The sequence below is a fragment of the Lagopus leucura genome, unplaced genomic scaffold (genome assembly GCF_019238085.1).
Source record: "Lagopus leucura isolate 7727_CA_CO unplaced genomic scaffold, USGS_WTPT01 Super-Scaffold_100008, whole genome shotgun sequence".
Taxonomy (NCBI): domain Eukaryota; kingdom Metazoa; phylum Chordata; class Aves; order Galliformes; family Phasianidae; genus Lagopus; species Lagopus leucura.
This window is the reverse complement of record NW_024962265.1, coordinates 20450365-20475238: the sequence shown is the minus strand read 5'-3', so window position 1 is coordinate 20475238 and position 24874 is coordinate 20450365. Positions and strand designations below refer to the sequence as shown.

General features: G+C 36.6%; 1 protein-coding gene across 1 annotated transcript in view; it reads right to left on the bottom strand.

The window, feature by feature from the left end:
• POT1 (protection of telomeres 1) overlaps positions 1-24874 on the bottom strand; it is a 60433-nt gene that overhangs the window by 8610 nt on the left and 26949 nt on the right. The window contains exons 9-16 of the mRNA XM_042872660.1: positions 24665-24795; positions 19099-19389; positions 15959-16114; positions 7756-7919; positions 7025-7113; positions 5972-6016; positions 5402-5558; positions 990-1195 (exon numbers count right to left, since the gene is read on the bottom strand). Coding sequence (XP_042728594.1) covers positions 990-1195; positions 5402-5558; positions 5972-6016; positions 7025-7113; positions 7756-7919; positions 15959-16114; positions 19099-19389; positions 24665-24795 — 1239 coding nt within the window. The remainder of the gene's footprint in view (positions 1-989; positions 1196-5401; positions 5559-5971; positions 6017-7024; positions 7114-7755; positions 7920-15958; positions 16115-19098; positions 19390-24664; positions 24796-24874) is intronic.

Below are 24874 nucleotides of genomic sequence, written 5' to 3'. Positions count from 1 at the left end.
ATCACATGGACGTTGCATAGGAACAGTTCATAATTGATGTGTTGGGGAAAAATGAGTCCAAACACTCATTATGCTCCAACATGAAGTGCTTAAATTTACAAAGATACTTGGCTGCTGGCATTTTAATATCTGAAAATGACTTACCATGTTATATCATTCTTTTATTTTGTTTTCATAAAGATAAGGTTGTATTACATAGAAAAAAAATGCCAGTCTTGTACACATCAGACATAAGCCTGCTGTCAGAATTAGTCAAACATAAAACAGCAGGAAATAAAAGTAGGTTTGTCCTAAACCCTATGCAAAGGATCCTCTGACTCACACTTAGTTATTCACCTCTATACTTGGGCACAACTGAGGACTTTGTTCTGGAATCAGAATGGTACTATATGCATACATTTTTACTGTTCTTCTTCTACTCAAAACATTCCTTATTTGTACTGCTAAATTGCTTTGTCTAAAGATCAGTGGGTATTTCCCTTCCCTTAGGCAAACCTGATTTAAAAGCAAACAAAACAAAACCAGAACTACAAAAACATGCTGTAAGATGCCTTATTTGTCTGAAACAACACTGACATCCAGAGGCTGACAAAGTTAATTGTAGGCTTGTAGGTCTCCCAAACCTTTTTCTTGCAGCAGAAGTCTTCCATACCTTTTCCATATCAAGACTAAAAAAACACGTTTAGACAACCCAAATCTGAACAGCAAATCAGTAAGCACAGATGGAAAATAACATATTAACATTTTAATTTTGGGAATTGTTTGGAACAGACAGAAGTACCTGACCAACCTTATGAACATTCAAAAATTACTTTTTCCTGTGTGTACTACAAATTTCCTGGTCAGGTCTCCATTTGTTATAAAATGCCTTAATGATCACTGCTACTTATACTGAATACAACTTCAGCATATCTTAACTTTGTTTAGTTATTTGTAAACTCAGAGTGGGCACTGTTATAAAAAGCGATATATTTACAATTTCATCTTACCTTCTATCATAAGCAAGGTATTTTCAGGACGTTGAAGCATTTCATAATGCTTTACAAAATGAATAGTTACTTTCCTTCTGCTCTCGTCTTGTGTAGTCCACATTACAGACTCATACCAGGACATACTCTGTAATTCTGGGTTTGGGGCAGTAGCTTCACAGCCTTGCAAAATGAAGTCAAAGGCATCTCCATTTGGAACTTCTTGCCTAAAACCATTTCCAAAATTAGTAAGCAAATACTAACAACAATCTAGCAAAAAGGAATGCAGACTTCTAAATAAATGGTACAATGTAGTCACAAAACTTAAAAGTACATGAAGGAATAGCAGCTTTGTTTTTATGTCAGTTAACACACTTAAAGTTATATAGCAAATTATATAAAGATAATTCATTTCCATTTTAACAAACACTAAGTAACATAAGCTTACTTATGAGCAGAGGCAGCATGGCAGCATTGTTCACACATATGCAAATCCATGGAAAAACAAATGAGAAATTTAAGGGACTTCAGTTAGGCTGTTAAAAAAAAACAACAAAACCCACACAAAATTGCATTCCACTGTACTGTAACTGAATGACCACTTAAGCTCATATAACATTTAGTTATATGAACTTCCATGTTCCAGCCTATTTTGCTTTGTAGCTTAGAGAAAGAATGAAAAACTGCAGTTTAACTTCACATATGCACTGTAAATGGAAAATCTGCAACTCCATGTAACAGTTTCTTTCCTATCATGTGCAGATGCATCACTCACATATTTTGTTTCACCCAGAGAGAAATAAGACAAGAAATTCAAAAATTACTACTATTGCCAAAAACAGGCAAAGAGACAGCAGCTGGCACAGACAGAAAAAAAATACATTAGAATGTTTTCTCCCCAGACCTGCCTGACCTGTCTTAACGGTGGCATGGACAATGACAGAAGAAGTGGAAGTTTGGGCTATTTCATAAAACTTTGAAGGAAAGTAGGTAGCAAACTTCAGAGTAGAGTCAAAAAGAAAATAACGACAACTCCTGAAGTTTATGTTGATGATTTCTCTTTCAAATCCAAGAGCACCCCCTGCTTTCACCACTGAGGAGAATAATTCTTGTGCGTAAAACCCAAACTTTGATATTCTTCTGCTATAACTGCAAAACTACCATACAAAAAGTCTTTTTTAAAATTTATTTAACTTTTATTACATGAAAACAGTGCTGTCCACATGAACTCTTTCAATGTGTGTTTCTGGATTACTACTCTAAATGGGAAAACAATGGACCTAATATAATAGATCATTACCCCTGATACACTCACTGAACTCTCCTCGCTTCTATGGTCTGTAGATTTCCTGCATAGGCAGGAATGGAATGAATTATTTTTTGAACTAAATGATACACAAGAGTCATAATCTCTTTAGTGCAGATATACAAACGTAACTAGTTCAATTTTTACCAGTAACAGAGGAAAGCAAATGCTACTCCTAGCTACAAAGAAAACAAAAAAAAGGCAAGAAGGACTCACTGAACTAAACCGTCATCAATCTCACCTCAGTCTCTGGTAAGGTGACTCAGCAGCTAAATCTGGAAACCATTTCCAGGCATGTGAAGGACAACAAAATCATTAGAGGTAGTCAGAACAGATTTACCAAGGAGAAGTCGTGCTTCATCAACATGATAAGCTACTACAATGAAATGATCAGTCTAGTAGATGAAGGGAAAACAGCAGGTATTGCCCACCTGGACTTCAGTAAGGCTTTTAGTACTATCACTCATAAAGATCCTCACAAACAAGTCACTGATGAATGGGCTGGATGGGCAGACAGCAAGGTTATTGAGAACTGGCTGAACAGCTAGGCCCAGAGAATGGTGATCAGTGGTGCAAAGGGTGCAAAATCTATCTAGAGACTTGGCAAAGTATGCCAGGGGTCAATATGGAACACAGTCCTGTTCACATCTTCATTAATGATCTGGATGATGGGGTAGAGTGCACCCCTAGCAAATTTGCTGATGACTCAGAAGAGTGGCAGATATATCAGAGTTGTGCTGCCATCCAAAAGGACCTTAACAGGCTGGAAAAATTGACTAAGAGGAACCTTGTGAAATTCAAGAAGTGCTGCACTTTCTCAGAAAATAACTCCATACACGATACATTCTGGGGTCCAGCCAGCTGGAAAGCAGCTCTGCAGAAAAGAACCTGGGGGTCCTGGCTTAAACATGAGTCAGCAGTGTGCCCTTGACACAAAGAATGCTGCTGGTGTGCTGCTTTGTAAATTATCACTTGCAGGTTGAGGGATGTGATCCTTCCCCTCTACTCTGCACTGATGAAGTCACACCTGGAGTACTCTGTCCACTTCTCAGTTCCCCAGTACAGGAGAGACATGGAGATACTGAAGAGAACCCAACAAAGGGAAAAAAAAAAAAAAAAAAAAAAAAGGGACTGAAGTATTTCTCCTGTAAGGAAGGACTGAAGAGAGCTGGAGATGTTTATCCTGGAGAAGGTTAATGGGACATCTCATCAACATATATGAATACTCAAAAAGTTGTAGAGGACAGAATCAGGCTCTTTTCAGTTGTGCCCACCAGGACAAAGTGATGAGCCTGAACTAAAACACAGGAGATTCTGCCTGAACATCAGGAAACACTTTACTGTGCAGGTAACTGAGAAATTGAACAGGCTGCCTAGAAAGATTGTGGAATATCCTTCCTTGGATATGCTCAAAAGCCACATGCACATAATCTGTGTGGCTTCCTCCAGCGGGCTTGGACCAGATGACTTCAAGAAGTCCTTTCCCGCTTCAATATTCTGTGATTCTGTGAACATTTTGGAATTTAGAAGGAAGACTTCAGCAGAAGTCTGAAAAACAAAAATACACCTCTCTGAAAGACTTTATGAAGAGCTGTATGCACCTCACTGCATAAAATGTTAAAGGTTCAAACTCTCACTGAATTTTGTTCAGTCAAGTTGCTGCTTAATATGCCAAGTATGCAAAAACAGACAAAGAACTTCTTCACCTTAGTACAATATGTAAGAGGAAGGAGAGAGGAGCTCAAATCGTATTTTCTTCCCTGGTCTGTTAACTTACATATTCTTGAATATTTTTACCTCATGCATACAGTTGAGAAAAGAGAAATCAAATTTCTAGAAAATAATTGCAAGTAGTCCAATTATTGCAGCAGGATGGTAGTCTGAATAAGAAATATGCTAACTGAAGTCTTGCAAAACTTTCTGGTTTAAAATCTGTCCTCATTCTGTGGCAAAGAGAAGGCAGTAATTTGTAGAAGTGAAACTTCAAATGGAGAATGTGACAAGTAAAGAATACATAAAAAGTCAAGGAAAACTGTAAGGTAAGTACACAGTCAACAAGGAACAAACAAATTCCTGTCAATTTTATAGGCTTATACAGAGTTAGCAATTATATCCAAAAAAGTGACAGAAATGGCAGAGACAGTAATTATTTTCCATTAATACTTGGTAATAAAGATCAGGTACTTGTGTACTGTGAAGACAATTAAGCACTTTTCACATTAGCAACCAAGATAACGCAGTAAGATCTGACAAGGAGAAATAGTTAAAGCAGCAGATGCCACTTTGCACCTAGAGCACTACGAGAAGGCTAGCAGGAGCATTTTGTTATCTCAGCAATGTTTATCTAATAAAACTCAATTATACAAAAAATTTCAAATGGACAGGAGATGCTAAAACGCTATCACAAGAAAATTATTAACACCAGTAGCTATAAAACTGCTTTCTTAGAGCTTATGCAAGGCTAAGCCAGGCAAAAAAGTGATTCAGGATTCAGATGATCAAGAATAGCTCTACAAAGTATATTATTCAATATTTTAATCAAAATTGGGCTATGTCAACCAAACTTTCCCTCATTATTAGCAGAAGCTTCTAGGTAAGATTATTTACAAAAGCATTATTTGTCACAATGAGAAACCACATCACCTGATAAAATGGGTAACTAAACTGATTCAAGTTAGAAAAAAGACCAAAAAACTAAAGTGAATGGTACTGTTCTTATATTTCTGGATCAGGATAAGATATCTTCTCTGGAAGATCTACTTTAATCAAAGATATTTTATTAATTAATGCAGACCATAATTTGGAGACTATCACATCTTTTTGCATATCCTATTTTAAAACTGCACGACAGAAACAAGTACTTAATGCAGTGTTAGTAGGGAAAAAACTTCACTGTCAAATCTGAAAATTAAGAAAAGTTTTGAAAGCACTCAAAGGATTCTGCAAATGCACATCACCTGATGATTTCAAATTTTCTTATTACCAGTTTCAAATCTCTGCTTGAAATGAATTACATTTAAACGCAGCTTGTTTTACACAAAAAGAAAATGAAAATACACTGAAAATACAGACAACCTAAAACATATACAACAATTTCTAAATTACTTTTATTACCTAGAACACTTACAAAGTATTGCATTTGGAACAATGAAGTTTAACAGACTGATAAAGCTTCTGGGGTTTAAAAGATCTCAGCTTTGCTTTAATTCGATACTGTTGAGGAGCTCTGCTGTTCAGAACAGTTTTCAATATCGTGTTACTCATATCCTGATGATCTGTCAATACTGCAAAATAACAAAAAAAACCCATACGTACCTATTAAATAACATAATATTTGGAACATGAGGAATCATCAGCTTGGATAAGCATTTTGCCTTAATTCCCTGCTTTTTTTTTCCTCAGCTGCAGCCTCAGTTTTATTAATACAACATGCTACTTCAGCTGTTAAGTAAAATCATAACAAGCTGTGGGATCATGGCGTACTTCATGGTGTAGAAATTCAACGTATAGAAAGAACCAAATGTAAACAAAATATATAAATATGCTTTATTCCTTTATAAATCAAAACAATTCATAAACTTATAAGATTCCAATCTTATAACTGTTCTTACTGTAGTAAGTAATGGAAATTACTTCAACAATTTTTTTTTTTTTCTAGTGAGAATAAAGTTTACTTTGACAACAAAATGTTTCCTACCTGTAGCAGATAATTGCTGACATCTCTGTAATGGTGATTCAAGACCTGAAATCAAGAAGGAATTATTTTCCTTCTTTACATCTTTATCACGTAGACTCACAAAACCAGACAAACAGACAGGTGCGCACACAAAACAAAAAGCTGAGCAAGGGAGAATGGAAATCCTAATAACATATGGAAATAATACATAAAAGGAAAGCATGCAAGAGACAAATATTAGATGTCAAGAGCTATTATGTTTGTGGAGAAGTTAGTGCATATATTAAATAGCAACACCCATGAAAATAAAAATTTTCAGACTGTATACCGTGAATAGTTGCTAATAGTAATCATACTTTTGCAATCTTTCTGGACAAAAATATAGATATTACTCAAAAAAAAAAAAAAAGAAAGATTGCCTAGTCCCTTCTTTGAACAGCCTCTATGACACATATATGGAGCAGCAAATCTATGCAAAAATCTCTGAATATTTTATTGATGGCTAAGTAATGTAGGATTTTAAAAGCCAGCAACAAAGGCATAGACTATATTCTAGCTTTAGGGTTTAACTAATATTTAGCTATTTTTAAGATTAAAATACCATTTAAAAAGTAAGACTGAATCTGGAGAACTGTCCCTGTGCTATTACTCTTCCATTGTGTTGCACCTTGAAACTGCCCCTATCACAACTTTTCCATCCAATGGCTTTAGAAAGGATTCTCAGTTGCTAGCAGCTTAGTGGTGCTTTCAGCATCTGTCTTTGAGGAATCCTCCTTTCGAGTAAGGAAGTTACAACACTCCACTTCATGACCTTTATAGAGTACATTTAAGGACACTGTTCGTGTTTAATAATTTATTCACTTCCTCGCAGGAAAGTATTTCTTGTTACATGTGAAATGCTTCTGCTGTGAGATGGATACAGTTATGTCAACGTTCAGTTTAATAATCCAAAAGAATTCCCTAAAGTTTTGTCAAAGTAACATCACACACTTATTTGGACCATATGTATCTCGACTATACTATTCTTATATATACATATCAAAGAAAAAAGAGTGAATTGTTAATTGCTTTTACCTGTATCAATGTCAAAAGTGTCACCTAATTCCAATGAAGACATGCTTTCCATATTCTGACTGTCTATCAGTTCCACACATTCTAAGAACCTAAAATAAAGGGCAACACATTTTCATAGTCTTATGAGACTTTCACACACAGGTAGACGTATAAATTACACATAAATGAATCCTGTGATTTATCAACACACAGGTAAAATGCCCAGACAAATTCTTCAACAGAGACAAAAAACTCAACTGAATCAGAAGCTGCAGGAAGAATGTATATTAATGATGCAGGCAACAGCCTCCTTTCCAAAGCACTTCTGGAATTTCAAACACAATACACTGCCAAAAGAAATCCGTACTACTGGAAACAGAATTCCAGTAAATAAACAGAGATGTCAGTTACTTACCTTTTCTTCATGTACACATTCAGCTCAATAAAGCACTTACATGCACATGCTCAAAATATCCTCATTTGGATGATCATCTTCTAAAAATTATGTCGCTATGAAACAGTGTATTATTGTGCCCTGGATTTATCATTATAGCACTATAAGATAAAATCTTAATTTTCCATTTGAAAAATTAGCCTTCACTTACCCTCCCAAATATCTATTCTTCATCTTAACAGTGCTAAAGTCATATTCTGTTCCAGAGTTCCCAGTTTCTTACATCCATCTACAATTCTGAACTGCATAGTTATAACTGTTGTCCAGAATCATGTAGGAAAAAATGTATAGTACTTACGTTTTCAGTTCCTCAACATCTGGGTTATTTTCTGGTAAGATTCCTATTCCTCGACCATAGCAAGTGCCACCATGAAGATGAAATTCTATATGTGATGATATATCTTCATTTTTAGCACTTGCCTGTTTTGTATGAATACTGTAAATTCTCAGAAAACTTCCGATCTTAAAGAGAAAACAAAGATTTATAACAAAGTTAGCTACTTAATCTGAAAATTCATAAAGCTCTCTCTGTTTTTACAGAATCACAGAATAGCTGAGGTTGATAGGGACTTCTGGATGTTGTTTGGACCAAACTCATTGCTCAAAGCAGAGTTAACTCGAGCAGGTCACTTGAGGCCTTATCCAGTTGTACTTTGAATATTTTCAAACACGGAGACTCCAGAAGCTCTCAGGCTGACCTATGTATTTTGCTTTATCAGACAATGTGAACAGCAGCAAAGGCTGCATTCAGAACCAGTGTTCTTACAGAATCTGATTCTCAAACAAACAGGAAGACAGACCAAGGAAGCCAATGTATTCCGTTTCTAAGGGCATAATTTGTCTTCTATATTCACTGTTCAGCCTTCAAGCGAATGACGTGCTGTAATCTTCCCAGGTATGATGAACACTCAGCAATTTACCTCATGTCCATCATCATGCATGGCATACCGTTTAGGTGAACATACACATCCAGTTATACACATTTATCAACCATCTCTTACTTTCATGCTCCAGGTAACATTTTTCAGTGTCAGAAAAAAAGGATGTGTGTTAGAAATTCAGTGATTCCGACACTATCCCAAACTTTCTCAGCTTTACTGCTCAGGGACGTAGAGCACACACTTCCTATTTTGCTTAGTCATTCTGTATTTTCTCTAAAAGTTGTGTCAAGTTACACAAAGGGACTTTCAGCTACCTTACACAAATACCTATTCAGAAAGAAATTAAGGCGCGGTGATCACTGAATATAACTTTGCAACCATGCTTTTACTTCTAAATTTCACTCCCTTTATCTCTTTCACCGCCATCCGCCCTCCAAAAATCCCCAAACCAATGTTCTAGAGGAAGGTAATCGAGAGACCGAATTACATTGTTAATTTACCCTTGATGGGGTACAAAGGCCTTTGAAACAAATTTACTAGCACCTAAATAACTTTTTTAAAGCATAATCAAAGATTCAGCTGATAGATGGCAAGTTATATTCAATAACCTGGATTTACTTTTGCTTTAAGTATCTTTTAAATAGCACTATATAAATGATAAATTATTTTAAATGGACTTCCATTAGCATTAATATTACAGCAGCCAGTCTGTTAAGTCTCATTTCAGCTTCAGCTCTCACTTTAGATACACTAACAGCCAGTGACAGAGTAACTTTAATCTGCAGAAAGTGAAGAAGTGTGCTTATTAGACTGAACTGGCTAGGTCTTACAGATTACATGTAGACATACATATGGATAAAATCAGATAGAGCAGCATATTGATTCTTGAATCCTCCTCTATATCACAGAACAGCCTACGACTATATAGTGTTGGTATCAAACAGCTTGTTTAAACAATAATTACGTATGAAAAAGGTAGCATACTTTGAAATTCAGGCACCTGGGACATAAAAAATGCACCTGGCTTTTAGCATGGAGTTTTAATTGATGTGCACTAGTAAGGAGTTGCTCATTTTGTTCATTCAAAGCATCACGCTCATTTCACACAACTCATTCTTCGTATATTCCACAACCACTTAAATACTGGTGACAGACTGGTAGCATCAGTGTTCCAGAAACAGGTTAGAAAGGAGGTACTCATGTCATCTCCCACTCAACGGACAAAAAAAATCTTACAGTCACACTATAAAGCATCACATCATTGACCTTTTATCAAATGTTTCCTTTACATATATGCTTAAAAAGCACCACACCTAGCTTATTTTGTTCTTCCTGTCTTAACCTCCACGTGAAATAATCCACTTTTCAGTTCTCCTCCCCAAATTAGAGTAGATGTGTAGATCTCCATAAGCTCAGTCAAGAAACTTAAACACACAAACATTCTGCAGAGAAGCAGTGGACTTGGCATGCAATTGAAGCCACAGCTGAATTGAAGCCATTTTGCAGTAACTGAACCCATATCTAGCATTATGTTTGTTATAACAAAAGGGCTTTTGACTATGACTCAGTCACGCAACTGAACATCATTACATCATTTTAATTCATCCTGAAACAGAAACACTCCTTACAGTTGTACCAACACAGTAATGTACATATCTATGGCAATATGCCAGAAAAATTCCCTGCATTTTTCAAGCCCTCCTTTCCTTTTTATTGCTAATCACCAACAGAAACAAACAAGCATGCAAGGCCTGTTGATATCAGTAGGAAAGTTTCAACATTTAGATGGTGTTCAAGAGACTGACTGGACATTGAATAAACAAAAATCAAAGGGACAGACAACATAAAACTAAACCAATGACTATGATAAATGCTTTTGGATAAAGAGCCTTAGTTCCTAGCTAAGTTCTACTTATAAAATAACCCTATGTCAAACTATTTTTCTTTCAGAAAGCAATTTAAGGGCTACTCCAATAATAATGCCTCCTGTTTTACTACACTGGCTCACTATGTCAGAGGTAGATCTTGGTGGAATGGCAGTAGAGGACAAACCTTCCTGACAATATTCAGATACATGTTGTTGCATTATGACAGATGGCAGCAGAGGGACAGTATAACAAATGGTGTCTGACGTGGCAGTGCATATGAAGCAAAGGTGTGTCACTGAATTCCTCCATATGGAAAAAAACTGCACCCACTGACACTGACACTTGCTGAATACTTATGGAGACCAAACAGTGGATGTGAGCACAATGAGGGGTGGATGGCTTCTTTCAGCAGTGGCAACAGTGACGGTGGGTCACCTCTGCTGGTGAAGATTTTTTTGAGCGTGGCACACAGGCTCCTGTTCACTGCTGGTGAAATATGCACAGCTACTGGCAGTGGCTACATTGAAAAATAGTGTTTTGTAGCTGAGTACTTGCTCTATCAAAACAGTGCTGTTGTGCTCCCTGTATCTGCCGTAGTTTCCATGGAAATAAATAGCAGATATTACTTTTGGAGCGACCTGTGTAGAAGTCATTGGAAAAAAGGCTGCTGTAATTGAACATCTTTTTGTTTCAGAAGCACCTTATGAAAAAACTAAGTATTTAATGTTTAATTACATGCACAAACTTAAAACTTTACTTGTAGTGGAAGAGAGCCAAGAAATCAAAAACATAAAATGCTGGGTTTGCCTTCTCAAACTGCATGCTGAAATTAACGCAAAAAGCAATGTTTCAACACAACAATTAACTTCCCAAGATGCGTGATCACCACAGAAATATTATTTTTTTCCATCCACATTTTATTAAATCTCTTCTGAAGGCATTATTGTTATTTTATGTTTTAATATCACTCACAACTGTATTACAAAGATGCATTATAATCAGCACTGTCAAATACTGAAAAAAGTCAGGAAGGTATAAATGCAAACACAAAGTAACAGATCTGACTGTGCAAGACAGGCCTGCGTTTTCCATAAATTCCTTGGGGGGGCAGCATTGCTTACTCTTAGTAGCAGCGAGTAACTACCGAGTGTACTACAGCTAAAATATTACTGCATTTGTGTTTACTGAATGCCTGCAGATCACAGTATACACTGTATACTTGTCTGAGACAAATTATAACCTAAATTAAAGCAAAATCCATGATTTACAGAGTCATCACTAAAATCTAGTACAAAAGTACCGTAATTATTTGACCCGACAGCAATTCTATTTACAAACTACCTGCCTACTGCAGAGAAAATTTATTTCAAATAAAATTAAAACAGTAAGAAAAAAATCTGGCAGTATCATAAAATATAGCAGTAATGATATCCTACTTGCAGGACAATTCAAACATGACTACTCTTAAAAATAGGTATCAAAGCTAAAGAAAACTAAAAAAACAAGTCCCATACACAGTTCCCTGCAACTATTCAAGTTAAAAACATTTTTTAGCAAAGCAAATTCTCGCAATTTCTTCAAAACAAAAGGGTTGCATTTACATTTAGCACTGGTGAATTCTGGAAAGTGATTTGTCACAGCAGCTAAATGTTGATGTTTTGTCACCAGTGTCTGTCCAGAGCTTGTCTTTATGCACAGGAATCACTTAAATTCATCTGTACTGATTTGGCTGTCAGGTGAGGTCCTGGATGACTGGAGGAAGGGTCACATCACTCCCATTTACAAGACAGGGAGCAAGGAGGATGCCGGGAACTATAGGCCGGTGAGTCTCACCCCTGTGCCTGGGAAGATCATGGAACAGATCATTCTGGATTACATCCTTGATCACATGAGGAATGAACGTGTGATCCGAGACAGCCAGCACGGCTCCATCAGAGGAAGGTCATGCCTGACCAATCTGATGGCCTTCTGTGATGGAGCAAAGGCATTGGTGGACAAGGGAAAGGCGACCGATGTCATTTACCTGGACTTGAGCAAGGCCTCTGACATGGTCCCCCACCACATCCTCATCTCCAAATCGGAGGGAAGTGGATTTGATGGGTGGACCACTTGATGGATAAGAAACTGGTTGAAAGGCTGCAGTCAGAGGGTGGTCATCAGTGGCTCTATGACCAGGTGGAGGCCGTCCCCCAGGGGTCTGTCTTCAAACCAGTGCTCTTTAATGTCTTTATTGGTGACATCAATGTGCACCCTCAGCAAGTTTGCTGATGACACCAAGCAGAGTGATGTGGTTGACATGGTGGAAAGAAGGGATGCCATTCAGAGGGACCTCGACAGGGCGCAGGTGAACATGATGAGGTTCAACACGGCAAAGTGCAGAGTTTTGCATTTGGGCCGGAGTAATCCCAGGCATCCATACAGACTGGAAGGAGCAATACTTGAGAGCAGTCCTGCAGAGAGGGACCTGAGTGTCTTGATAGATGAAAAACTTAACATGAGCCAGCAGTGTGCAAGAAGGCAAATGGTAGCCTGGGAGAAGAGGGGTAGCCAGCAGCGACAGGGAGGTGATTGTGCCCCTCTACTCTGCTCTTGTGAGGCCCCATCTGGAGTACTGCATCCAGGTCTGGAGCCCCCAGTACAAAAAAGACAGGGAGCTGTTGGAGAAGGTCCAGAGAAGGACCACAAACATGATCAGGGGACTGGAGCACCTCCCTTATGAAGACAGGCTGAAGGAGCTGGGCTTGTTCAGCCTGGAGAAAAGAAGGCTACAGGGTGACCTCACTGCAGCCTTTCAATACCTAAAGGGAGCCTACAAACAGGAGGAGAGTCAACTCTTTGAAAGGGTTGATAACAGCAGGACAAGGGGAAATGGTTTTAAGTTAAGGAAGGGGAGATTCAGGTTGGCTGTCAGGGGAAGTTCTTTACCCAGAGAGTGGTGAGGTGCTGGAACAGGCTGCCCAGAGAGGTTGTGGATGCCCCGTCCTTGGAGGTGTTCAAGGCCAGATTGGATGGGGCCCTGGGCAGCCTGGTCTAGTAGTGAATGGGAGGTTGGTGGCCCTGCATGTGGCAGGGGGGTTCGAGATTCATGATCCTTGAGGTCCCTTCAAACTCAGGCCATTCTGTGATTCTGTGATTTTTAGATCACAGAATCCACATATTTTATGGCAGATATTCAAGGTGATTTTTTTGTGATCATTTTATCTTATCAGCAGTTCAATTTCACTAATTGTGCACTACCTGCATGTGACAGGAAGCACATACACTGTAATGGGATGCGGTCCTTCACATCCAAGGAAAGGAATACCACAAATTTAAATCCATGAAAAGGACTGTGAAATTTCTGGATGGAATGGTCCTTAAAGGTCATCTGGCTCCAATCCCCATATCATGGGCAGGGTTGACACCCACTAAATCACTTATCTAGTACTTAGCAAAATACCACCAATGGAGAAATGCATGTCATAGATCTAATTTTTGAGTAGTATAGTGAAGTCTGCACAAATCCTAAGAACCTCTAGAAATACAGGAATAAAAGACAGAAGGATAACAAAGTAAGACCTACAGGGAGAAAGGGTACTCTGCAGAGCTAGCTGCAGGCTGGAGTTCCTTGAAAAATGGGAAAGCCTCATGCACTCAGGGTGCACAGGAGAGGGAAATTCTGGAAAAAGCAGTGAACACCATTATCTCTGCTTAGCTGTAGCTCTGTTTATGTCTTTCTGTCCCAGGAAATAATCTATTCAGAGGGATAACACTTCTGAAAATTTTGTTTGTGTTTTGCTAAGGCAGAAAATGCTGAAAAGTCACAACTTTTATTACATGAAGGGAGGGCAGTAACAGGTGACAAAAAGTCCACGTACAGTATCAACTGCAGCATACCTTAAAAGAGACTTTAACAAATGATTGCTTTCTGACACTGTGCTCTAGGATTTACTATCAACTGACTATAATATATAAGCCAGTTTCTCTACACTGTGCATTGGTTATTTACAACATTGTCTGAGCATGTAACCTACAGATACAATTTTAATGTAAGAACAAATAATTCAGATTTATTGTGTTTTTTTCTGCCCTTCTGCAGACTGAAAAACTGCATAAAGTGTATTGTTCCTACATAAAACTTCATTTCAGAAGTGCAACTGTCATTGCAAATGGTACAACATGGGAGTGTAGCCTAACAGCTCCTCAACGACATCCAATAAAAAGGCAATTCTACATTACATTCAGATGCAGAAGAGATGGCTCAAAAATTGAGCACTTTTATTGTTTCTGAAACAATGAACTGGCAAAAAATCAGTACGCAGCTTCTGTCCACATTATTCTTGTGCTCACACTCAGAAGGTGGACATACATGAAGTAAATTCCCACCAGTTCAATAGTACACCAAAATGATTTTCTAAAAATCTTTGTATAACAAAACTTTGAAATAAAATATTATATGAGTAAAAGAAGAGTACTTTAGTTACACTTTCTTATAACACTATATGATTTTCGCTAGGATTTAAAAATAAACCTTTTATTATATTAAATTTTATAAGCCACTTCAGCAATTTAGATTTTACCGTAAAATAAACTTGTGTAAATTGTAATCTGAACTCAGCAAATCTTTCAGAAGTTTAATTATAAGGGTATTATTATTTTTTTTCCTTCAATAACTCTACTAGGATAATCCACTAAAAAGTGGAAACAAACAAACAAAAACCCCCACAAAACACGAATATCTTAACACTTCTACAGTTTACATGAGTGAAAGTAACACTTCCTGTGTTTCTGTAGAGAAAAACAGCCTGTGCCACTCAGTAGGTCAAGTCAGGTTCCTGAACAGTTTCACATCAGAGCTTTAGCTCTGCACTATGCAGTGTCCAACAAAAGCACAGATACTTCACAGTTAAGAAAGAACAAGTAAGATTGAAAAAAACCAGAAGAGAGAATTAATGAAAAACTCCCTATTTGCACGTAATCAACAGGAATTCCTGAATATACTGAATATATTCCTTAAATATTAATTTTAATTCCTAACAGTAAATATTTTCCTTCTTCATTTTCATAGAATGGTTTAGGTTGGAAAGGGCCTTAAGGGTCAACCTTCAACCTCCCACTATGAGCATTCTTAGGCTCTGGCCTAAGAAATGTCTACCATGTACCTTTGTTTTGTGTCAAACACTACCTTAAAAACTATGCTTGGGTACAGAAGACAACCCATAAGATTAAAGATGTACTTTTGGCTAATTTACTGTATTTAGAAGCAAGATGGCAGTATTGCTGAAGATCAAGTGCTTAATTACATTGTTGCTTTCTCTAACTGAGCAAAATCAACATTACTGACCCACTAAATGAAGACAACACTGAAAGTTGCAGAAGTTTACAGAACAGATAAAATCTTTTATTCAGAATTACAGGCCTTAAGTGGAACAATAAATTCAATCCTTGTTTATATCATTTAAAAATAATTCTGTAGCACAGAATACATTTTCAGAATGCACTACGTACAGAGTATGTATGATATTACAATGTCCGGAGAGAACTGCTTAATTGGAAGAATTTCTTTCATGGCAATTTAGGGTAATGAGGCTGTTTTACACATGTTGAAGGAGTTCTGTATTCAAATAAAAGGTATGAGAAGTACACTGAACAATGAAGAGCCACATTTGAGACTAATTAAGAACCAAACTGCACAGATACATTTTCTGAAGCAAGTTCCAGACAGAAAATAGACCACAAATTGAGAGCTGGAAACAATGAATTGTACAATTACCTTGAGTGATTTTGCCAGTTGTACGTGGTTATCATAGACTAAAACATCCACTGTTAGATTTCGCAGATGATGAAGAAGAACTCTGTCTCCCTCCAGTTCTTTTGCTTCCACAGGTACCTTCCATGTTGGGTAGGGGCATTTCGTGCCATCCCATACCTGCAATCAAAACCAACTATTTCAATACTCAAAATATTAATGCACAGGAATTCATACATACTGGTGCAACAGAAAATAAGATATCAATGAGTTACGCTCTTCAGGTGGGGTGGAAACAGGGACAAGGAAGGGTGAAGACACCAAAGGTCAATTTTTAAAGGGTTTCTCCCCCTTTCTGAATGTTTAACTGCTATGAATCAAAGGACACAAAGGAAAAGATCTAGGAAGCAGCAAAGCAATGTTTACACGCATGGAGAACAACTCATGGCTGAAATGCTCATGCCAAATCAAGAGATAAAAGGGGAAATTATTTACAGTTAAAATGACCCATAACATCAAATTAATGTTCCCAAATAAGAGTGTAGGGTATTTTGAAGGACTCACATAATGAGCTTGCACATGCCCCCACAGATTGAAACAAACAAGCAAAAAAAGGCCTGTTATGAAACATTTAAAACCACCTTTGATTGAGATGCTGCCCTTTCCTGGAATTAGCTAAGCTTTTCCAGAACTGACCTAGAAAAATATAGATTTAATGCTATAGGCATATGTCATGAAATTAGATGCTCAGTTTCCTACTGTTTTTCAAACTGGCTTTGCTTGAGATACATTGGTAGTTCCACACTTGTAAGATGGATCTTACAAACTGAAATAATGTGAATGTGCCCTGTCAGGTCAAAACTTAAAATGTCCTTTGCAAGAGGAGCTAATGGGGCTGATGTCAGGCTGTATTTTGAAGAATTTCTAAGCCAATAAGCATTCTTTACAAGAAAAGAAAGTTCTTTGGAAAATTGTGTTTTATGTGATTTTATTTACTATTTTAAACTTGTACAAGAGCACAGCTACTTTGAGAGCTTATCAGATGCATTCTACTTAAATTGCAGATGAAAATACAGGAGCCAAGGCTTTCTATTAATTTTTCTGTATCTGCCAGTGCCACGGCTATGAACAGCTATCCTCATGCCTTCAATCTTACCAACAATAATCAAACTTTGAATAACAAACAACAAATAGTTTCATTACTAGTCACGAACAAACAGGAATTATGGAATAGTTAGTGATGACATCTGATCACCATGTTGCAAAATGCTGAAAAACGGGAGGCACCATGAACCCTGCTTTCCTGACTCATTAAGGCCCTCCAACAGAATATACTGATTGTATGACATAACACAGGAAACTGACAGAAGAATAGTTAATAAAACCCTTATGAAATGGAAAAATGACAGCAGCACTTCCAGCGTGAAGACTCCTCTGATTTGAAATTAAATTTTTCCGAAATAATTAACTGCCGCTTCATTTCAATTTAAGCTTACCTTCATAAGACAAGCAACACAGCTTCATGTCACATCAGCTTAAGGAGCCATGCTCGCACAGAATAATTTATTGAGTGTAATATTAAAGGTTATGCTATGGGTGATGCACAGAAATCACCAACATTCATTATAGCTCTGTTTGAAGCAATCACACCAGTTAACTTGAGCTCAGTGCTTAAAACTGTCATTATACTTCACTGTATTATCAACCATGAAAATAACTGTGTCTTGCAATGACACAGTAAATGTACACCATTACTAAAAAGCCCAAGAACAGAAAGTTAATAATATATGATATGTAATGATCAACCAAACTGAACTTGTTGTGCTTTGATTTTTTGTTTAATGAATCAACAAAATAATCAGACCTCTGTCTACAATATTTATAAAAAGGCTTCTCTTACAGCTTTACCAACATTCTACATGTAAGGAAAGAATTTTGGCCTGCTTGCAATTAGCAACACCACATCTATGTTAATCTATCAGTTTTTAGCTTGTTTGGTTCATTTTAATACAAATTTAAGTACTTAATATTTTAAAGTGCTAAAAAAAGGATACTGACAGAGGATTCAGTATGAGAAAAACTGATCTAGTGCTAGTGGATTTCATTAAGACTTCACTATTCTGACTCCGCACAGCTCCACCCTGTGAAGTTCACCTCCTTGTTTTAAGCAGTTGACAAAACAGTCTTCAAAATTTACAACTCAGAAAAAAAAGGGTAAACAAGTAATATTTACTTAAAGTCCTTGTGCTTCTCCTTGCAAAGGGCCTTTTAATGCTGAACACACATTAATGAATGAGAATTAGGCTAGAAGGTTCTGAAATTTTACTGCATGCCATTTGACAACCATTTCGTAAGAGACAGTTAAATGGAAATATTTGTAACAGTTGCACAATGTGATACAGGGTGACACTTAAGTTTTGCTTCTGTACAGCACATAGAAGAGTATTTCCTGCTTTACTAAGAGAACGATGCAACCTGCTGTTTCTAAAAAGATTGTATCAGTGAGCTTAATACAGAAGTACCATTAAATATTTTTATTTTCCATTTTATAACTTTGTCTTCAAAAAACATCTTCAATGCTTACAGTTTAACAATCAATTTAAAAAACTGAAAATAAATACAGAGCTGTTTCAGAATAACATCAAATTGATGCACAGGGAGTTAAACCAAGAAAAATAAGGAGAGCTAGTTTATATTTAGCTGATGCTAAGGATCACTCCTCAGAAAGTACTTTCCTGTTGTGTGGCATTTATATTCTGTGCTTTCATTAAGCAATGATCCCCCAAAGTGCTCATGTGTAACTAAAGAAGCTACGTGGAGCTCTAGAGAGTACCACGTACTGAATTACTTATATACCGTACATCTAGAAAAATAAGCAATAATTGCTACTGAGCAGAAAACAAGGTTACAATTCAAAACCAAAAATTATTTCTCAACTTTAAGAAATCTTACTATATTTACCTAGAAATGTTTGTAGTACTTACCATCCATACCAATGCCATCTTAAAAAATTTTCAAAATAAATGAATTAAATAAAAAGAATTGAGATTCCTGTTTTGTCTCCACAGAAACATAAAAATAGTACAGAATCATACATTTCCTTAATCTCTACATATTAATCCACATAACAATATAAAAAAATTACTTAAAGAAAATATATCTACCTTTAGAAGAAAAGATGATCCATCCACTTTTGCCTTCCCTACCAGCTGACAAGTGAGATCGAAGAACATCATTGGCTTAACATCAGACAATTTTGCTTCTGGTCCAGAGACAGAAAGATTACTGGCTGCCCAAATACGTAATTCTTCTACTGTTTTCTGTTCTTCATCTATGAAGGTATACACTTTGCTAGAAGCTCGAGGAACTACTGGCGCTCCTACAGTTCCATCAAATGTCAAGGATGCAAATCCTGCACTGGTAATTCCTTGCATTTGTCCATTGTATTCCCTGATCTACAAGAAAACATGAAAAAAAATGATTGTACTTCACTGAAGTATGCTTACGCTTCTGTTTTATCATATGCATCAATAATGGATCACTACTCATTTTCATTCCTGGTGCCAGCAGAAGAGACGAAATAAGAAGAAAAAAGCAAATTAACGCTAACAAATAAGCAAAGCATATAAGGAGGAATTTCTAACATCAAAAATTATTTCAAGAAGCAGACTAAGATCAGCATCAGTGCAGACTAATTCACTCACAAGTCTCAAAATCTTTTTAGCATCCAGAAATCTCAAACCTTGATTTTCAACCAGTTGTTCTGACCCATTCTCATAAAACTAAAATTAGCTGACTGAAATCGCATCCAGGTTTCTGAATGTCATTTGTGAGACAGGTTAGCTTAAGATACCTACAGACAAACCAGTACTCTAGCACCAAAAAAAATTATATTTTTGAATTGTTACTAATTTAATAAGTTATTGCTCAGAAATGTGCCAGACAATTGAGCCTGCACCTTCACTTTCTATCATATCCAGAGATTGATTTTGCTGTAAAAGTCTGAAAGTTGTCACTAACTCTATTCAAATAAAAAATGCGCAGTTAGAGGAGTAAAACAAATTTTCACTATTTTCTTATATTTTTTAAATAGTTTTCTCACACCCAGTATAGTCATTACAGTCTAAACAAGTTTGGATAATACTGTATGTAGACTACATTTCCTTGTATTTTAATACTGTACTCCTAGTATACATACAGCTTCAGCTGCAATGAACTAAAGAAGCAATTTAAAGTAAGACAATAAATAATCTGTGTGCTCGTATGAATTAAGCTGTTTTCAACATGTTTAAATATAACAAGAAGAAATTGAGTTAAAATCTGCAGACATCTTCCTACGAAAAGTTAAGAAGTCACATGGAAGCAGAATATTTTTAAATGAAAATATAAAAATACAGAGATATCAAGACCATTGATTATAACTTATCTTCTGTTACTTCTGTGAACTACTGTGCTCAAAATATCAGTTGAAATTTCTGTAGTAATTAAACACAAATTAAAGGAAACAATCAACAATACATTGCACATTTCTTTTACCAGTTCAGAAAACATGATGTCCACAAGAACTGCATGTACAAAGAAAACATACCTAAACCAGATTAAATAACTTCGGCTTTGGTTATCATTTGAAAACCAGCAGGCATTATGATACCATTTTAGAAATATTCTACAGAGAAAGTGGCCCAGTATATTTGAGAAAATTTGGATAAAGCAATAAATAACTATATTTTGGAAAAATCCTTAGGTATTTAAGACAGGATTGGTGACTTGATCCAATACAACTCAGAACAAAAATTTCAGAAAACGTGTGAAATTCTAAGAACTTCTAATTTTGGAAGAAGACTATAATTGCCTAGAGTTAATACTTCTTGACATTATGTATTATAGGACATAAACTTGCTTTCCTCTCTTTATGCTTTACAACTTGACAACTATGGTCAGAGCTGACTAGAAATGAAGACCGAGCATGTAATTCTGCACTGGTCTCTCAGTACTTTCCATAGTGTACCAGGTGGTAAGAGAAGGAACCAATGTTAATGGGACAATCTTGACTAAACGGAAAGAAATCGGAAGTATTACTTTTCAGAAAGGGTGGTCAGGCACTGGAATGGACTGCCCAGGGAGGTGGTGGAATCACCGACCCTGGGGGTGTTCAAGGAAAGACTGGATGTTGCGTTGAGGGACATGGTTTAGTAGGAGCTATTGGGAATAGGTGAACGGTTGGACTGGGTGATCTTTTAGGTCTTTTCCAACCTTAGTGATTCTATGATTCTATGATTCTAAACTGAAAGAGAGAATACACTGAGACAAGAAAATCACTACGCAAGTGCAAAGGTGAGTGCTCCTGGAAATAGTGGCAAACTGGTTTAGATCAGGGTTAGTAATATAATGGAACAAATGTTGCCTTAAGTATTACAGAGTTTGAAGAAAGTGATGCTCAAGAACAGAGACAGAACTAGCAGGGATATTAGAAAGGACGTGTGATTGACTCTGCTGTATTTATGAAGGCAAGCTTCTTATGTCTGATAATCAGATTGCTAAGTATCGCTCCATTCTTGACAAGCAAACAGCCTTGAAACTCACTAGCAGAACATATCTTACTCTACTGAACTGACTGACCTACACAGATGGTATAGTCACATGTATCATGGCTATAAAGTGCTTTTGCTCAAAGGAGCAGAGTGTTTATATTCTGAATCTGAACAGCTGAATATGCACTTGATAGAGAGGGGTTTTTTTAATTGCTGTTTTCCTCCATCTAACTTTGAAGTTAGAACATTAAAACTGTAAACCATACACATTCCGAAGTACTGGAATGACACAGTTGTTGTCTATTTAAGCACAATTCAGCTCATGATGTAATCATTTTATGATACCCATTCCACTACTCATATTTCTACAGAACATCTTCCTATGCAGTGCATGACTGATAAGTCAGTGGTAACAAACAAATGATGTGCAATGAAGAAGCTGTCATCTTTAAGACTCCCATTTCATTTGCTGCACTAACTTCAACCTAGGTACAGAAGTCAAAGCATGAAAAGATAATAGTAGCAATATAATGAAATAGGTCAGCGAGTTAAGATTTTGATCTTTTTAATCACAATTATTACAGGTTGTGTTATGCTGGGAAAGTCAAGCAAGTAGAGTTTACAATGAGAGGTCATCTCATTATGTTAACCAATATTCACATTTCAAGAATTCAACTTGAGTTACAATTACACAGGGTCTGAGTAGTAGAAGCATACACTCACGACTGTATTAGATGTCAAAGAATACAGTGTTTTGAAAATGCAAAGTGCTCAATAACGTTATACATCCTGGAAAAAAAATCAACAAAAAATGTCCAGTGTCTCTAATAAATGACTGAAGGAGAACAAGCTGAACAAGATGTGTATTCAAAAGTGTATTCTGGTTTATTTCAATCTCATTGCTCTCCAATCCCCAAACACTGAAATAGAAATAAAACAGCAATTCACTTCACCAAGAGCATGGAAATAAATTCTTGTTCAAGAATCATTCGGAGTTAATAAGGAATACGAAAGAAAGGTCGATGAGGAAATGAACAATTCTATCATCGTGGCAGGGTTTGTCTAATGCTAAGAATGCTGAACACAAGCCAAAACTCAAAGTCAAGTGAGGATAAAAATCATACAGACTTAGCCAGTAGCAGCTGGATGACCATTCCCTCCATTTAGCAGCTCAAGTAGTAAGCATTAAGTCTGATTTATTAAGAGCACCCACAGTGAAGAAGAAAAAAAGAAAGAAACTTGAAATAATTCCTTCTTTGCCAAAAGATAAAGGGGAACTAGAAAGACTGCAGGCCTAGCTTTTATGGTAGGAGGCAAAAAAGATCCCCACACTGTCAGTACTGACTATGGTTGAAGGCCCAAATATGGGACTGTAATTCACTAAGCATTGTAATTCATGAAGCATCATCACTAGTCATCATAAAAATGTATTTCAAGAAATATTAACAGAAATGTAATTTAAACTGAACTATCACTCAACCCAACTAACAAGACATTTAAAATAGTAATTCTCTTAAATAAATCCTGAGCAAATAAAACTGTTCTCAATCCAGAGTAACACCAACAGAACCTCTTCCAGGACTTTGCCAACACCTCTGAGTAGAGCAGCCATTTTTAAAACGCGTTTGTTATCAACATCAATTCCCTGGAAGTCTCTCAAAGCATTTCTGGAACACAGAAATGTGAATAAACACTGTAAAGAATATGTATATCTGTTCTCCGTGGTAAACATAGTTGTGACAGGCTAGAACCTCTGCTTTCCATTTGGTAAGCTATGAGAGGGTGAAAAGGCTGGAAAGCAAAATGTGAAGACAGTGAATGAGGAATTGCAGACATACTCAGAACTCTAATTAGTGTTTGTTGTTTTGTTCATGTTTTTCTTGAGAACTGTGTTGCACAGCGATCATAAATCCTGAACTGGCTATAGTTGAAAGGAAAGAAGAGGTCACCCTACTCTCACATCTCCAAACAGCTGTCAACAGGCTCCTACACCAGCTTTTTACCTGCTCAGAATGGAGAACAAAACTTGCAAAGTTACAGTTATCTCAAGATAGTCAAAACATGCCTGTCCAGAAAAATATAACTATTTAAACTAACTGTAGATCATTTTAAATTAGTAAGTAATTAGACATGCTGTTAAGCTTATGCATCTGAGGGGATATGGATTGTGGGCAGCTGGAAGTGTTGGGGCTGGAAACCACCTAAACGAGCTCAGCAGTGACGAAAAAAGCTGTGCGTGGGGAACATTAACAGACTTTGGAACATTACTGAAATACTGACACAATCCTGAAGAATGATTAATCAGTTGAGAAGTATTTCAGCTCAACACCCAAAAAGCTGTTCCCAAATCAGGTGAATAAGGTTTTCTTGTTTTTGCTTTATCAGTAGTTGAGCTGAAACACTGTTAGATTTGCATAACAGAGATGCATACATAACACCTCCATAAAAGTGGACTTCTTAGCCTGTACTTCACATCTCAAAAATAATCCATTATTTACTTACTGCCCATGCAATTTTTCAGTTCTTTTAAGTGTTACTCTCTCCCTTTTTTTTGTGCACACACACACACACACACATATATATACACACATATAAAACACAGTTTTACTTCAGACACAAGAAACATATTTTTACCTCCACTGAATTTCAGAAACTAGTATGTTTGTAATGCTTATCCTACAGGATTCAGAGAGAGTTTGAAATCAAGCATTAGATTTTCCTCGCTGAAAAATCTATGAACTTCCAAGACTGACCACACATATGGTACTGATAAGCAACACAAGCATCAAAACCTCATTACAGCTTAATTCTACTTGAATTATACACAAAGAAGCCTTTAAAGAAGCTTTATACTAAGCAGGAACAGGTTAGCTAGCTTCTGTCTCTAGGTATTTAGAATATGCACGAACAAATGAGTCTCAAAACAGAAGATGTCATTCAGGAGTTGACATAATCATCTATAGAACACTGGATTTTTTGGTTGTTGCTGTTCTAAGAATTTGATGGTTTTGTTTTGGCTCACACCTTAACCACACTCAATTTTATCAACTGACTATTTTATCCTCTACCTTCAAAATTGAATTTCAAGATACGAACAACTATATTCTTCCTACAGTTCTTTCACTGCAAAAAAACAAAAACAACCAACCAACCAACAACCACAACACATTAAAAACAGAACAAAATACCCAATACCTACCTTTACTCTATGAAACCTAACAATATCTCCATTTTTGTAAATTTTTGGTAGAGAATCTAGATTTCCATTGAAAAGAGTGCATGTTAACTTCACATTCGATTGGTCCACCAGTGTTACGACTGAGCAATAATCTGTAAAATATGAAAGTGTTTGAATGAATAATAGACATTACATAAGCTACTGGTATACAGACGTTATAGATGGAGTGAA